Source organism: Sturnira hondurensis, unplaced genomic scaffold (genome assembly GCF_014824575.4).
Source record: "Sturnira hondurensis isolate 20B ecotype Veracruz unplaced genomic scaffold, ASM1482457v3 Scaffold0001872, whole genome shotgun sequence".
In the NCBI taxonomy this organism is placed as follows: Eukaryota; Metazoa; Chordata; class Mammalia; order Chiroptera; family Phyllostomidae; genus Sturnira; species Sturnira hondurensis.
In genome coordinates, this window is record NW_028074503.1 from 27,093,231 (window position 1) to 27,109,689 (window position 16,459).

The following is a 16,459-nucleotide window of genomic DNA, read 5'->3' on the forward strand; positions in this document are numbered from 1 at the left end:
GATAATAGAGTAAAAGAAAGAGGGTGTTGAGTGAGTGGTCGGTCACAGATGAATCAGACATGATCTGTTCTCGAGTCAAGTAAAAGATTACAAAGTTAGTAACTAAAATAAACAAACAAACACAGCTCCTACTTTCCTATAGCTATTCAAAAATTGTGGCTGCATCTGAATGCACCTCCTTATCTGGGCGGGAAAGTGCCCAGACTTGCCATGGCTGAGGTCAAAGGGAAATGGATGCACACGGCATAGATGGACAGGAAAACTTCCTGAAACATGTCACAGAAACACAAAGCAAGAGACTGATAAATTCAAGTGCATTTCTTTACTTTTTGTAAGTTGAAGTGTTGAAGTATCACATACAAAAAGTAGATAATAACAAAAAAGCCATGCACATAGCTCACTGAAGTTCTACCAAGCAAGCAAACTCGTGCGGCAGCCACCGAGACGGAGAAAGAACATTACGAGCACTCCGGAGACACCCCACACCCTCTCAGTCTCTAACCCACCTCCCAACTCTTTAAATTATGAATTTACATTTACCAAAACATTAAAAGTGTTAAAAAGGGCAGCCACAAACTGGGAGAAGGTATTTGAGAAATATATCCTACAAAGGACTCATTCAGAATATATAAAGAACTCCCAGAAGTCAATGAAAAATAAAAAGACCACCAACTTAATAACTTCATACAACAATGCATAAAAAGACTTGAATAAGCACTAAAATACAGGATTTCTCCATAAACATACATGTACACAGTGCCCAGTTTCACTAGGTAACAAGGAAATTCAAGTTAAAACTATAACGAAATACTCCTAAACACATACCAAAATGTTTAAAATGTTAAAGACTGACAACACCAAGTGTTGCCAGGATTTGAAGGCACTGTACAAGGCTGGTAGGAGTGGAACTTTGCGTGATCACTTTGGAAAACTATTTGGTATTAGTGAATGAAGCTGGACTATGCCTACTCTATGACCCAGCAATTCTACACCTAAGTATAAACCCAAAACTAAACACGTGCACCAGAATATTAATTGAAGCAATATTCATAATAGCCAATAAGACAGAACCTAAAATAAACAACATCAAGAAAACAGTTAATTCAGGGAACAGGAAAACCAAACATCAAACAAATAAAAAATTAATTATAATTAATATATTCCAAGAAGTGAATGTAGAGGTTGTAACTGTAAAATAAAAAACAAAATTTTATAAATAAAAGCCAAGAAAGAGCTATTGAGCCAAGAAAGAGCCAAGAAAGATTAAAAATAATATGATCATTAAAATTAAAAACTCAATGAAATTCAAAAATTCAGTAATAAAAATTCAATAATGGACTAAAAGTTAAATGCCCCGGAAAGCAAAACAACAACATTCAGATGGAAAATACAAGAGTCACAGAAAAATTCTGAGATGACTAAGACCCAACTTACACAAAGAGAGAACAGAAAGTTGGGGATTTCAGAAGAAGAGGGAAAGAAATGACATAAAATGTATCATGCAAAGGACAGGAGTCACCTCTATCACCTACTGAGGGTCCGGTGAATGAAATAAGGCCTACAGGGGACATACTGATTTGTACATGACATTGGGCTTCTCCAGCAACCCCGAAGTGAGAGAACAATGAAGCAATGCCTTTGAAACCCCAGGGAAAATGATTTTCAGTCTAGGATTTCACACCCAAACAAACCTGATTGTGTCCAGGTGAAATAAAGTTATTTCTAACGTGCAGGTTCTCAAAAACTTTACCCCCCATTATATTTGATCAGAAAGCAACTGGAGGACTGATCACAAACAGAGGGTATATGCTGAGACAGAGGAAGACAGATATCCAGAAAACAAACTTCACCACAGAAACACAGCAAAGGAGATCCCCAGAGCTACAGCTGCCCAGCAGGACCAGAGGATGGATCCGGACTGAAGGAGGACAGAGATGACTCGGGGAAAACACAAGAACAAGCCCAATGGATAGCAGCATAGGAAAAATATTATTGATGGACACGTGGCAAAAACGTTAAAGCACCAGGAAACATGAAAGCCATCAAGAAGGGCTAGCACACAGTTCTCAAGATTAACAACAAAGCATCATGAAAGCAATTCTCCTGGTGATGACAGGGCATCACCTGCTCTACTCATGAACATTTTGTCATAATAATATAAACCTTGACTATTTTACCTGTTAAACTAAGATTGAGATCAATGATGTTGGAAGCATAAGAGTGAGGGAGGGAGGGAACCATTTACTCAATGACCATTGTAGGAAGTCAAGAAATAGTGTCTAAAATTAACAACTAAGGAAATAGCATAATAAGTATATTCAGAGATCTAGAGATAATTATAAAGGAAAATAACCGGAATTGAGAATAAATGCTTCTGGAAATGAGACGAGAAGACACAAAAGTAGGAAACTACTTTTGAAACATAAGTTTCTTAATCTTTTTTTCCTATTTTCCTGTCAGAGAATTTTTAAATTTCAAGAAAATGTCACAGATCTCTCCACAGGATAGTTAAAATATTTTTAAATGGATAAGAATAATACATGATGATTAGAGGTTACCATGAAGGAATAATATTTTTTAAAATTCTTATTTCATCTTTTAGATGCAACTCTCCTTGAAGACTGACAAGTCCCCAGATCGGGTTTCTGTCCAGGGCTCCAACCCATCGCCTTCTACTACCCGCTGTCCCACAGCTGTTTCAACTTCCGAATTCTCACATTTACATTTCACTATTAAAAAAATATACTGAGCTGCCCCCTAATATTTCCATATTCCTGTTAATGACGTCAGTCCCCCAGTTACCTAAACTCTACGACTCTCCTCCCAGGCACAGCTACCGGTTAATAAATTCTGTCGTTTATTTTATAACCAACATGGAAAAATCTTAGTTACACTTTAACTTCCTGTGGTGTTTCCAGTGGTCTCTCAGCCTTACATTAGTCCTCATATTACATGCAACAGCCAGATTAAAACCTGTCTAGAATTTTCTGCCCATACTTTTGTATTGATTTGCCTGTCTCTCTGCCTATCACACTAGGAGATACTGGTAAGTTCCTTGAGAACAGGGACTATATTTTGTTCACTGCAACATCCCCACTACTTAGAAAAGTGCCTAGCACAAATTGAGAGCCCAATTAATACTTTTAGAACTTAAAAATATCAATTAATTGATTGATTCAACAAATCATATTAAATACTGACATAATAGACACTGTAAATAAAGCAATGAAGAACTAATATAGTTATGACCAGAAAAGGAGAAAGGAGAAACACTAAGTCTAGACTTGACGAATCAGAGGGTTTTTGAACAGATGAAGTGGCATCTAAGCTCAGACACAAGGGAAGAGGAGAAAAGCACTAATTATAGGTGGGAAATAAAACAGCTTGAAACATGATCAGGAATTGCAAGGGCAGGGTGCAGGAAGGAGATGAATAGCATATTCAAAAATGTGCAAAAAGCGTGATCAAGTACAGAACCAGAGAAGGAAGTGAGGCTGGAGAGATGACTAGAAAGCAAATCACAGAGGACTCTATAAATAATGTTAGGTGTTTAGACTTTACAAGTCATTTTTAGGATTTTTGACTTAAAAACTAACAGGAAGCATCAAAATGTTTTCAGCAACAGCATCAGATCTTCCTATCAGATGGAGCTTCTGGGTGCAATATGAAGAATGAACTGGAGAGAGTAAAGCAAGAAGCAGAGAGATGATCTGAATTAAGTGAATACTCAGGGAAGTAGAGTCGACCAGACTTGTGGCTGGGAAGAGTCAAAAGGTTGGGAAGAGTCAAGAGTGATGCTCAAGTTTGACTTAGGCAGCAAGGTGAACAGTAGTACTTAAAGCCCCTATTGTAGAAAAAAGGGTGGTATGATGATGGAGCTCAGCAGGATAAACTAGAGGTGCTGGTGAGACTTCAGAGCGAACAATGTAGTTAGAAGATGGATTGCTAAAGGTGTAAATTTGGAAGCAATAATAAGTATATCGATAACTGAAGCCATGAGAATGAATGGAATCATTATGGGTTTACAGAGAGAAGAAAGCACAATATTCTTTGGGAACCCACACCCTTTTGAAAAATAAGACAGAGAAGGAACAATCTAAGAAAGAGACTGAGAAAAAACAAGGAAGGAGGTAAACCAATCACTGTACAATCAAGTACAGTGTCACAGAATAAGGCAAGGGTCGTCACAAGTGTCTCATGCTTAAGCAGGTCAAGTAATTTATGTACTAGAATTTATCCATCCAATTAATAAGGACCATCAGCAATCTTGATGAGAACAATTCAAGTGGCATAGTGGGGACAAAAGCTGTATTTCAGAGATATAAAAATCAAGAGGTAAAATAGATGGTAAATAAATACAACTCCTGGAAGTCTCACTGTAAAGGGAAAAGAAAGAAAATTCCTAAAGACGATAAGGAGATATACTCAAGTAAAGTTCAGAGGAGTAATAAAAAGTTATTCCCTTGTTCAAAATTCTCTAAACATTTCTGATTTACAAAATTAAGCACAAATGCTTTAGTCTGTTTAAATTCACAAATATTCAAATAAATGCAAATTTAAGATGAAGTAACATTTGTATATATTGAATTACCCAAAATAGAAAAAGTATTGATAATACTCAATGCCACAGAGGGTAAACTGAAACTGGAATGCACATGACTTTTCAAGATTTTTCATTTGGTACAACCCTTTGGAAATCAATTTTCCAGAATATTTCAAAAATCACAGATAGTCAAAGAATTATATGTCTGGGAATCTAGCCAAGGAAACATTGTGAAACATGGGAGGAAACTGTACACATAAGGATATTTACTGGAGTACCACCTACAATAGTGAAAAACTGGGAATAACCATATGGAAATGGTTAAATAAATCATGTTAGCATAATACAGAGTTGTGGGAACAAGGCATGCAAATTATATAAAACATGGACAAAATGTAAAAATAATATAAAGGTAAAAATGTTTAAGTATGCATACATAGGTATATTATGTTTTCAAAACATGCATTAAAATATAGAAAGAGTGTAAAAATGTTAAAATGCAATTGTAATCATATTATTAAAAGGGAATTATGAGCACTTTTTCTTTTGTCTATCCCACATTTTTTTCCCTAAACTGTAAAGACTCACCTTCGAGGAAACCCACGACAACATTCTCAGCTGCCATGCCTTCCCGCGAAATCCCTTCTCTCCAAACAACCTGCCCCTGTTCCCCATTCCTGCAGAACGGCTTTCCAAGCACTCCTTTCCACAGGCAGACTACCCTGTCCCTCCCACTCGCTTTCTAAGTCCCGCTCAATCTGCACAGTTCAGCGTGTTCTTGCATCTTTTCTGGCGATTTCTCCAAACTGCCCGGCCACAGTAACTTCCCCCTTCTTGAACGTCTGCTGCACTCGTCCGTACTATTTATTTGACCTTTTGTACATGGCACCTTCCCAGCGCTGCCCGGAATAATGCCTTTAAGTAGTTCAGGACAATGTGTCCCGTTTCCTCCGCACACCACATTCACCACCACGTCATTTGCAAGAGCCGAGGAATGGAAACAACCTCCACCTCCACCAAGAGATGAGTAGGTGCAGAAAATGTGAGATCACATACACACACACACACACACACTCTCTCTCTCTGAATTATTATTATTAGCTACAAAAAAAGGAAATCCTGCTATTTGGAACAAGATGGATGAACTTTGAGGATATTATGCAAGGTGAAATAAGTCAAACAGAAAAAGATAAATACTGTATGAGCTCACTTCTATGTGCAATCTAACGTATAGCAGGAAAAAGCAATGGGAGGGAAATGGGGACAACTGTAACTGAACAACACAAAAAAATAAAAAGTAAAAACTCATAGAACCAGAGAGCATATCGGTGATTGTCAGGGGCAAGGTGTGGGGGAAGTGGCGAGGAGTTGGTGAGAGGGCACCAGCTTTCAGTTATCAAATGAATCCGTTCTGGGTACATCGCGCACAGCACATTGTGGACACACGCAGTTCTCCATATACTGTACTGTACACTTGAGGGTCCCTAAGAGAGACTCTCACCACCACCACAAAAAAAAGGTAATGATGTGAGGTGATGAGTGTGTTAACTAATATTACTGTGTTAATCATTCCACCTCGTATACGTATATCAAATCATCATGACATACACCTTAAACTTACACAATGTTCTACGTCAATTATATCTCAATAAAATTGGAAAAAAGTCATTCTAAAAAAAAGGCAGACTTCTGGAAGGACATAAAGTTTCATATCTTTTGAAAGAAAAATTAGCGAACAATATAAAAGAAAAACACTAGGATCAAATGGAAGATTTAAATCCATTTCACTGACTTAAATATTTACTTTTTGGTAGAAAAAGGAATATTCTGTAAGGAATGTAATTAATATTCAAAGACTATCAAAAACACCTAAAGCCTATCAGCACACTAGAACCTACTAATTAAAAGAAAGAAGATAAAATTTCTTTGCTGTGAAGATAAAAAAAAACCATCAAGAGACCAGAAAGCAGAGAAGACGACCGCATCAAGAAATAGGAAGAAACAGGCGTGCAAGCTCTTCAGATGATGGAAGAAGGAAACTGGGAAAGACACCTTTAAAAACAAAATCCCGGTTCCACTAGAGTTAAAGGGATTTGACGTATTTCACACATCTGGCTCCTCGACCTTACAGTTTGGGATAACGGTATCATACTTGGAAAGTGTTCCCTCCACCCCACCCCAGAGTTCTCTTTAAAATCAGGAAAAGACAAGCACTCGTTAAATGTGATGACAGCAGACAGAAACATGTCTGGCTACTCACCCCACCACAACCAGGTTTTACAAATGCCATCTCTGCCTCACATTTTTAATTACAGGCAGAAACCACTGCTGAATTGTTTGGTGCACTTTTGCTGACATACCCTAACTTATACTTTCAAAGCTAAGGCATTTTCAAGGATTCGATACATTAGAAATTTGTAATTTATATATTTTATGGAATTCAAATTAAGACTGCCATGTGACCTAGGCATAAGATGCCTGGTATATAAGACAGAATTATTAATTTCTCTGATTGCTTCATATCTGATTTATGCACTTCAAATCTATTCAAGGTAGAGCCTCAATTAGGATCCAAAAATCTAATCCTAGTTCTAGGTCTGAAAATTCAACACCTGAAAAGGAATTACAATACCACTAATTTGAATATCTTATTAAGAGAATAAGATATAAAGAATAAAAATATTGATATCTATGGAAACCTCAAAATTAGAAACCTCATTGTCTAATTATTTACTCCACAATCAAAATAACTTCTCCACATAGAACATTTGGCAATTTATATTACTACAGTTCAATGGAGCTTGCAAAAGGTAGCAAAACTGTAAGAATCATTTCTCCCCATGTATTTTTTGCTATCTCCTCAACGATGGTTGACTAACAGTCATCTGTCGTATGTATGTTAAAATATAATTAAAATCCACGTAGTTCTTTTACTAAAAACCTTGAATCTGAACTGAAATAGTCAGAATGGCAGATCGTAATTTTAAAAACATTAATACAAAAGTTGTCTCGTTACTATTTTTCTGTATTTGCCCACTGCACAATACTGTATTTTGAAATCTCATTAGCAATTAGGGTTGCCCAGTCAAATATTACCTCAATTCTTACACTGAAGATAAACAAGAGGAAAGCCGACTATTGTCTTAGTACAATCAAAAACATCCAACAGAAAGTGCCAGGCAGCATGAGGATAAAGTGGAAACCAGTCCAAACTCTTGGAAAAGTAAACTCCTAAGTAAGTTTAACACTTCCTGTCTAAGTAAGCTACAAGGTAGATAAAAACCTCCAAAGATCTGGGTTAAAATGACGTGCTTTTTGGGGGGTGGGGGGTGGGAGGTGTAGGTTGGAGGTAAGATTTGGCTTTTTTTCTTTTTACATTTTTTTCATTTGAGAATAATCTCATAAACCTTAATGAAAGAAAAAAAAAACCTGAAAACATTCAACATACCAAAGAATAAGGAGCAACTAACTAATCTGGTTACTTCAACTTCAAAAATCTAGGTTACCAATAAATATCTCTACAGCCAGCTACACACTCAGGAAATATAATCACCACAGTTTTAAAAATCTGTGACTGAACTTAGGTACAGAAAACAAATTACTGTTAAAATGACTGAACTTTGCTCCTCAATTGGTTTTTACCCAAAATATTTGGTTTTACAGACTATATTGAGGAGAATGATTTGGCAAAGAAGAAAATAAAATCTAGTAAATACAACCTGTCCTCACTAAGACAATGCAGATTTCCAACATGGAATTAATGTTTTAGTTAATCCTCTTTCTTTCTTTGGGGTATTTGAAGCAAATTCTCTTAGCCAATGACATACTTTCAAATTTCTCAACAAAAATCTTTACAAGAAAATGATTTTAAAATCGCCAAAAGCCACAGGACAAGACTTCAAGACTTTAGAGAATATATAAGGAAGAATACAATCAGGAAAAGGCATCCAAGTGGGTAAAGTTCCCTCCCTGGGAATGGCAGAATCCTCTCCCTGTTATAATGAATTCACTAAACCTACTGGCACTGTCTGGTGACTACCTCTGGGCACAGCAGTAAAACAGAAGGGGAAAGCCTGGTACAAAAAGCTGACTGGCTCAAAGAAAAACCTAAGTGGTGACAAGAGCCTAAAGGCACATGCAGGTACGCATCTTTTATATTGGATGTGATACACTTACATGGCCCCTGTTGAATCTCTTGGGGACCAACAGTAAAGCAAGTTTAGAACTTCAAATCTTGAGACATCTATAGCAAGATGCTGATCCAATGTGGCTCCAAATATCTTCTGTTTTCCTGGCTCACCTGAAGAGGAAAAAACACTACAGAGGATGTGGGAACTGAATTTCTTTATGTAGTTTCTTCTAGAGCAACTGTCTGAAAGTTCTGGCCCAATCCTTTATCAAGTCTGGAGATGAGACACTTGAGGGACTAGTGGGAAACAAAATTCAAACGAAAAGGTGGAGTGAGACATCTAAAAGGGGAGTGCGAGAGCACAAGATAACCGTCGTGGGTAAATCAGCGTTTCTCACCGTGAGTGGGAGGAGGCAGAGAAAGGAGAGGAAAACAACGCACAGAAGTTTCTCCCTCCGCTCCCTCACCCCAATTTCTACTAAAAATTCACCAAGTACCTATACTTTTTGACTACAGTTAGGGAGTGAATAAGCAAGATTACTTGGAAAGCTCAAGTGTCTTGTCGAGTCTCCCTCTCCTGGCTACACGGCATTATTAAGCAGTAGGGAGGCCTTCCAGGTAACACAGTTTTCCTGAGAAAAGATTATGGTCCAATACAGCTTGAGTCAATAAAGAAAGAGAATAATATATCCAATTTATACATGTCACAGGACAATATGCCATATTTACAAAGTTCACTTAATTCTTTTCAAAAGGGGAGGGATAGCTTTCATGTAATAAGAAATCAGAACAAAAAGTAGTTTCCAAATAAGAGAACATATTTTTAAACTAAGCAACACAAACTGCATCCTTCATCCCCTTAGGAAATACTATCCCTAGAAAGATGATCTTTAAAAAACTAAGATTAGCAGAATCAAGTCTGATATACATTATCACACAAAAGCATACAAATGTAGTCTATAACATTAAATTAATTTTGATTCATTTAATTAACTTGTTTTCTTAAAATATTTTACCTAAATATTGAATTATTAGTTCTTCTCCAGCATTCACGTAATCACCTAGGACATAAAACAATTTTCTTTGCAAATATATTCCATTTTAACCAGTGTTTACTTGAACTATTATCTGGTAAAAATACCAGAATTTTCTGAAAAATAAAGACTGGAGAACCAATTAGATTCTTACCTGACGTGGCTGTTCATTCATTCGTTGTGGGTCTGACTTCACTTTATTATTAGGATGATTTGTGACTTTGGTTACCGGTTGTTTGAAAATTGATGCTGTTTGTCTAATTGGCAACGTTGTATTTAAGTCTGGTTTACCCTGTGGACGTAAGCATGTTTTCATTAACAAAGGTCATACATAAATGTAATTAGATGAATTATTTTTTGTTAATCCAATATCCCTTACTTTAAATCAAATTATTTCAAACTTCTCAGTATCAATATTTTAAATACTCTAAAGTACATTTTAAGTACTATATTATATAATATATATAGGGTGGGGCAAAGCAGGTTTACAGTTGTTAGTACAGAAAATAATAAAATTAAATGATACAAGAATAAACTCTGTCCCCCATACTTACAACCGTAAACCTACTTTCCCCCGTCCTGTACATATTTTTATTGTTTTTTATCTAGTTTTAAATGTAAGAAAATTCTCTATATAAAATTCACAATTAATTTGATTAGCAAGACACCACGGACTCACAAATGAACAAACATGTTTAATGCTGGGTTAAAAAGGAAGCATTTCAGGCCAACAACTGGGACAGCGAGCAGCTCTACACTGAGAATGGAGGGCAATACTGGCACACTTGCCATTAAATTATAGACTGCCGGTCAGCTGTCTGGAGGCCAGGCTTACATAAAGCCACATAAATCATCATTTTCCTTTTATGTAAAGATAATTAGAAATGGAAGTTCTCTTTCTAGCAGACAATTCAATCTTTAATAAGAAAATATTACTTATTTTATGATATTTAATACTTTTGAGAGACTTAAAATTAAGCTTCAGAAAGTCAAGCAACATACATATCTACTTTTAATCAACTGGTATTAGACATGTGTTCTAGTGAAGTACAGAATCACTAAGTATATTTGCAATACTTCAACAGCAAAGGGTGATAGGGTCAGGTGGCCAGGGGAGGTGAGAGAGGAAAGAACAAAATATGATTATGGCCAAAAATATAAGAGGTCACATTTATCTAAAAACAATATACATCTGCCCTGGCTGATGTGGTTCAGTGGTTGACTGCCAGCCTGCAAATCAAAGGGTCACCAAGTCGACTCCCAGTCTAGAGCACATGCTGGGTTGAGTGCCAGGTCCTTGGTAGGGGGCGCACAAGAGGCAACCACACCTGATGATTCTCTCCTCCTCTTTCTTTCTCCCTTCCCCTTGCTANGTACAGAATCACTAAGTATATTTGCAATACTTCAACAGCAAAGGGTGATAGGGTCAGGTGGCCAGGGGAGGTGAGAGAGGAAAGAACAAAATATGATTATGGCCAAAAATATAAGAGGTCACATTTATCTAAAAACAATACACATCTGCCCTGGCTGATGTGGTTCAGTGGTTGACTGCCAGCCTGCAAATCAAAGGGTCACCAAGTCGACTCCCAGTTTAGGGCACATGCTGGGTTGAGTGCCAGGTCCTCGGTAGGGGGCGCACAAGAGGCAACCACACCTGATGATTCTCTCCTCCTCTTTCTTTCTCCCTTCCCCTTGCTAAAAGATAAAATCTTTAAAAAAATAGAAAATTAAAATAATACACATCTGATATTTTGATATAGAAATGTATTTGATAAACTTACAGGACAGTCAGTGAAGTTTTACTTTTATAATTATCTCCAACAGAAATTATAATTATCAACTTGCAGACCCCAAAATAGTGGTTCTCAAACGTGAGCATTCACCCTGGGGGCTTATTAATACTCAGATCCCCGGGCCTCATCCCCAGGGGTTCTGAATCCGCACCTCTGAGGGAGGCCCAAGAACCTTTCCATTCAGGTCTCCCCTGCTGCTGCTGCTGCCGCCCCAGGGCCCACACCTGGAGAACAGGCTGGTCTACGAGACTGCAAATCAGTGGCAGGCAAGCCACGTCTAACCCATGGATGTGTCTGCTGTTTTTAGGGTCTTCAAAAAATAAAGCCAACAGTTACAAATCTGGAGACTTTGCATAAAATGCAGGATTCTAGCTTCTCTTAAAAACTGGAACTGATGTAGCCACGACAGGCCACCCTTAACTAGTGACAGGCTGCCAACTCCAGGGTCAAGGCTCCTCCTTTTGCAGAATTTCTCAACAACTCACATTTGTGTTGTCTGTCTGAGCCCTGAAGGTATTGAGTCGTGACCTCTGCTAAAGAATATCAGCCATGTCTACAAACCTAAGCAGCACAATAAGCTAATCTGACAATTGCAGTATTATTTAGTATTATTTGGACCCACTATTAAATGTGTCTCTACTCTCCTCCCTGCCCTCCACACTCCTCTTGTCTGTGTGCAACAGACAGGCTTGTCATCCCTTTATCGAACTCAATTTTCCCCCAGTGTATGTTCTTACCTTTAAGAGACAGATTCATCTTAAATAACTCTAACAATATTATTTCTCAGGTATTTAGCTTTCTTATCTTCACGGATTAAAGAAAAAACTTTGATTTAAAAGCATACAAACTTGGTCAACACGCTGCAAACCAACCACTTAGTATGTCATTTCTAAAAAGTGCAGGGCACAGAAATGTCGATGTTCAAAACCTCTGCTGGTAATTCTGTGACACCAAAGCTTTGGCCACCTCTGATTTATGACATCTAGAGCATTCTGAGGCCCTAAGCAAAGCCACCCAACCAACAAAATAGTTGATAGTCAATCCTAAAGGAACTTCACACATAAATAAATACTCAGAGAATTTTTCTGTCGCTAACTTATAATTAATTTCCTGTCACTAGTTATAATTTATATCACGAAACAGTACCTTCGGTTTTGCTTTTGTTCTTTCATAAAAACAATGCACTCTGCTGGTATTGGAACAAAGGCAGCATCAGCAGACACGAAGTGTACTGCAGTCATGCGCATGGACAAACTCGGTCCTGGCTGCAAGATCCTCGTTGTTACGAAGGGTGGCAGGAAGCAGCGGCGACTATTCTAAACTATGAATTCTAAATCCACAAGACTGGAAGGAAGCATGAAGCGTAAAAATGTTGGTACTACAATGGTAAGACTGACCTTTTTTTCCCCATTAACTTACATTCTTTAAAAATTAGGATATCTGGCTAAAAATATTCAAAATATGCAATTAATTTCCACTGTCTGACACTGAGACAGGCAATTCATCCCCAGTGGCATGAAATAAGAGATTATTCAAGAGCGTGCTATTCCTATTCTCTTGATCTTAGTTCTTATATTATTTTTCTCCTTTTAATTGGTCTTGAAAGCTCTGAAGACAAAAAGCATGTTTCACTAATTAATTGTGTATTCCAAAACAGTATCATGTCATCTGAAAAGCTGGACAAACTGGTATTCCCAGAAACTGTCTCAAAAACAGTGCATTTCATCACCGCCGCCCTGCCCGCAGGACTCCAGGGTCCCTGTTCATTCATGCCCGGCTGTGTGTCTAAATTTGGTTAACTACCAACCTGCCATAAACTTAGGAGCTATAAAACTAACACTTTTTTAGGGGGTAAGATTAAAGCTATCCATATACATAGTTGAAACCTTCCCTTTCAATAGAAGAAAATGTGAGGAAGTTCCTTATATTACAAAATTAAACTGGCAAACACACATATTTCAATATTAGAATAAGTTTCCAGCCTGTAATAAACTTTCTCAGTATACTCACTTTCTGATCAAAGTTTGATAATATATTTTATAATAATATATATATTAGGCTGAAAGTATTCAAATAACTCAAGTAATTCTGAGGGTCTATTCAAACCCCTACTTGCTGAGAATACAAAAATTTTTTTTTTACCTTTTACTTCATCTCTTTCCAATAAGTATCTGAGATGGCTCTTTTACACTTAGAAAAAAAACTGCAAAAAATAATTTTTAAAAATAGAAAATCAAGGACAAGGAGTAAGCAAATTCCTTTTGAAAAGAGTCATAATAGCAACTGACACTAGAGCTGAGCATCTAATATGAATGTGCACTTTCTAGGGTCCTGGGTGAAAAGAGATTAAAGTGTATAGATATTATGGTCAGAAAGGAGGAAGCGTACCAATTAATAAAGAAAACACAAGCTGTCCTGATATTAAATCTAAAAAAATTAAAGACACTTAACATCACAATGAGTATTAAGCAAAATTTAAGTGCTTTTTCTTTTCTCAGTCACCTCCCACAAAAACCAAGAAAATAACATTTAAAGGACAACCCAGTGAGGGTGATTCTGAAAGGAACTAAGCCAGCGTGGTCTAATTACTGCATAACCTTGCAGTGAGTGATCTAACCCGACTGAGGCGTCAGAGTGATGAAAAAGGTGGATGAAAAACATGTAACAAACCAGTGGGGGATTTTTTGCAGTCCTGAATCCCTAAAATTTCTTTTGAAAACATATATACACCACCTACATTTTAAAGTTGACATCAAGAATATCTCATGTTAATGTAAATAGTTGCAAAGGATCCACTTACCCAAGTATTTTAAATACTGACATTTTAATAAACTGTTACATCACTTTAAAATATATCTAACACGCCCTGGCTGGTGTAGCTCAGTGGATTGAGCACGAGCCTGTGGAGCAAAGGGTCGTTGGTTCGATTCCCAGTCAGGGCACATGCCTGGGTTGCAGGCCAGGTCCCAAAAAGGGGGCATGTGAGAGGCAACCACACATTCATGTTTCTCTCCCACTCTTTCTCCTTCCCTTCCTCTCTCTAAAAATAAATAAATAAAATATTAAAAAATAAAAATAAAAATAAATAAAATATATCTAACAATCTAAATACACCCACCACCAACCATTTACACAAGAACAACCTCATTATAGTTCCATTTCTCTCCTTTCTCTTTGAATAATTCCATTCCCTGAGTTATTTTCTCCTTTAAACTTGAAAACCTTTAATTGATCATTTATCTCATGAAAATATTATTTAACCTGTGACCATAGAGCTTTTAAGGATAAAAAATAACAAATCTCTCTAGTTTATTACAAGTATTAGTATATAACTGACCAAAAATGATACATTAATTTTAACAAATTATTAAACCTGAGATAAAAATTAGATAAATATATTAATAAAAAGGATTTTGTACTTAAAGATAACTTCATGGTCTCGAATCAGTACTTTTAACTGCTAGAATGGGTCAAGATTTAGTATTAATTCTCTTCATATTCATTTTTTTGGATGTGACACCAAGAAACCTCGTTCATATGTAAATAAAATGACTTGTTCTGTCATTCAGTTTTTCTGAACTTCTTCTGAGCCACAGGACAAAATACCACAGGTGCACCACCAAAAACGTTAACAACCACCATCTACACCAAGTCCTTTGTAAATGCTGTTGCAAGCAAAGAACCACACTAGCAGAAAGACCTCACTGCCACCACGTCATTCATTTTTCCACATCAACCCCACTATTTCAAATCGTCCCTTTATTGGAGATCAAACTCTTTGTTACGTGGTAACACTGCGAAACATGAGAAGTGTGACCTCCTGTAAAACTGAAGGCTGACTATGAAAGAGGAACTGGGAAAAAAGAACTTGTACCTCTCTTAGGTGTATCCTCAGATCAACTGAAATATAGAGATAAGTCAAATATATGTAAAAATAGAGAAACAATTCCTGTGAACCCTTCCAGGTGGGGGATACCCTGTAAAGCCTTCACATAAGCATAATTTGCACAGCAAGGACTTAAACTGTATATTCTAAATGCCATATTTCTCAGCCTGGTTTTGAAATAAAGCTACTGTATGCCAGTTCACAACTGTACATATCCTAGGTACATAATTTATCTTTAAAATCAATGCAAATTATGCACTTTAGTTTAAAAATTAGCCATGTTTTTAATGTAAATTTTTCAGGTAAAAATGCTGCTCTATCTAAAAATGCTAACATTCTAATACAATTGATACTTCCACTTCCCATTAGTGTCATTTTAATTCCCTGGCTTTGCACGTACCACATAACCCCAAGAGGTATGAGAAATACAAACTTTATTTTTCTAAGGTCACTTTCCTCGTCTGTGAATGAGGGTCACAGTAACTTCCTAAGAGCCGTGTAAAGCTCAAACGAGGTAACACGTGTAACGAGGTAACACGTGTAACGCTGCTGCAGCAGCTGCCGCTCTGTTCAGCCAATCAGCGAACGAGTACGGAGCCCCTTACTCGCTGCGGGCTGGGAAGACAGCCATTGGTTACCAAACCACCAAAATCCAGGCCTCAGCCCTCACATTCTCAGGGTGGGAGGAAGACAACCTAAACAAAGTAGGTTTATAATTTGTAGTCACGTTGGCACATGAATGCGGAATTAATAGCAGCCATTTCTATTCTGAGCATTAACGTGTTATTGAACTTGCTACTGAAATGTAGAAACTTAACCTACTATGCTTTCCCAGAAGGAAAACCATCCCCTGGTTCACACAGAAGGAACCTGAGTGGCACCTCTGGGTCAAAGCAGGGTTAGCCTGAAGGAGCAATTTCAGATTGGCAATAGAATGTGTACAGGAGCCAACAGCTCATGCCTTCCCACAAAATCAAAAGCCAACAAATACAGGAGCTTTTGGATCCTTTAGGTTTTTTTTCACGAAACAGAATTCACATATCATAAAATTCATCATTTAAAAGTGTACAATTA

General features: G+C 37.2%; 1 protein-coding gene across 2 annotated transcripts in view; it reads right to left on the reverse strand.

The window, feature by feature from the left end:
- The window catches only part of MBD2 (methyl-CpG binding domain protein 2), a 63,455-nt gene that overhangs the window by 21,051 nt on the left and 25,945 nt on the right, over positions 1–16,459 (reverse strand). For both annotated transcript variants that reach the window (XM_037034440.1, XM_037034430.1), the window contains exon 3: positions 9,861–9,998. In XM_037034440.1, coding sequence (XP_036890335.1) covers positions 9,861–9,998 — 138 coding nt within the window. The remainder of the gene's footprint in view (positions 1–9,860; positions 9,999–16,459) is intronic.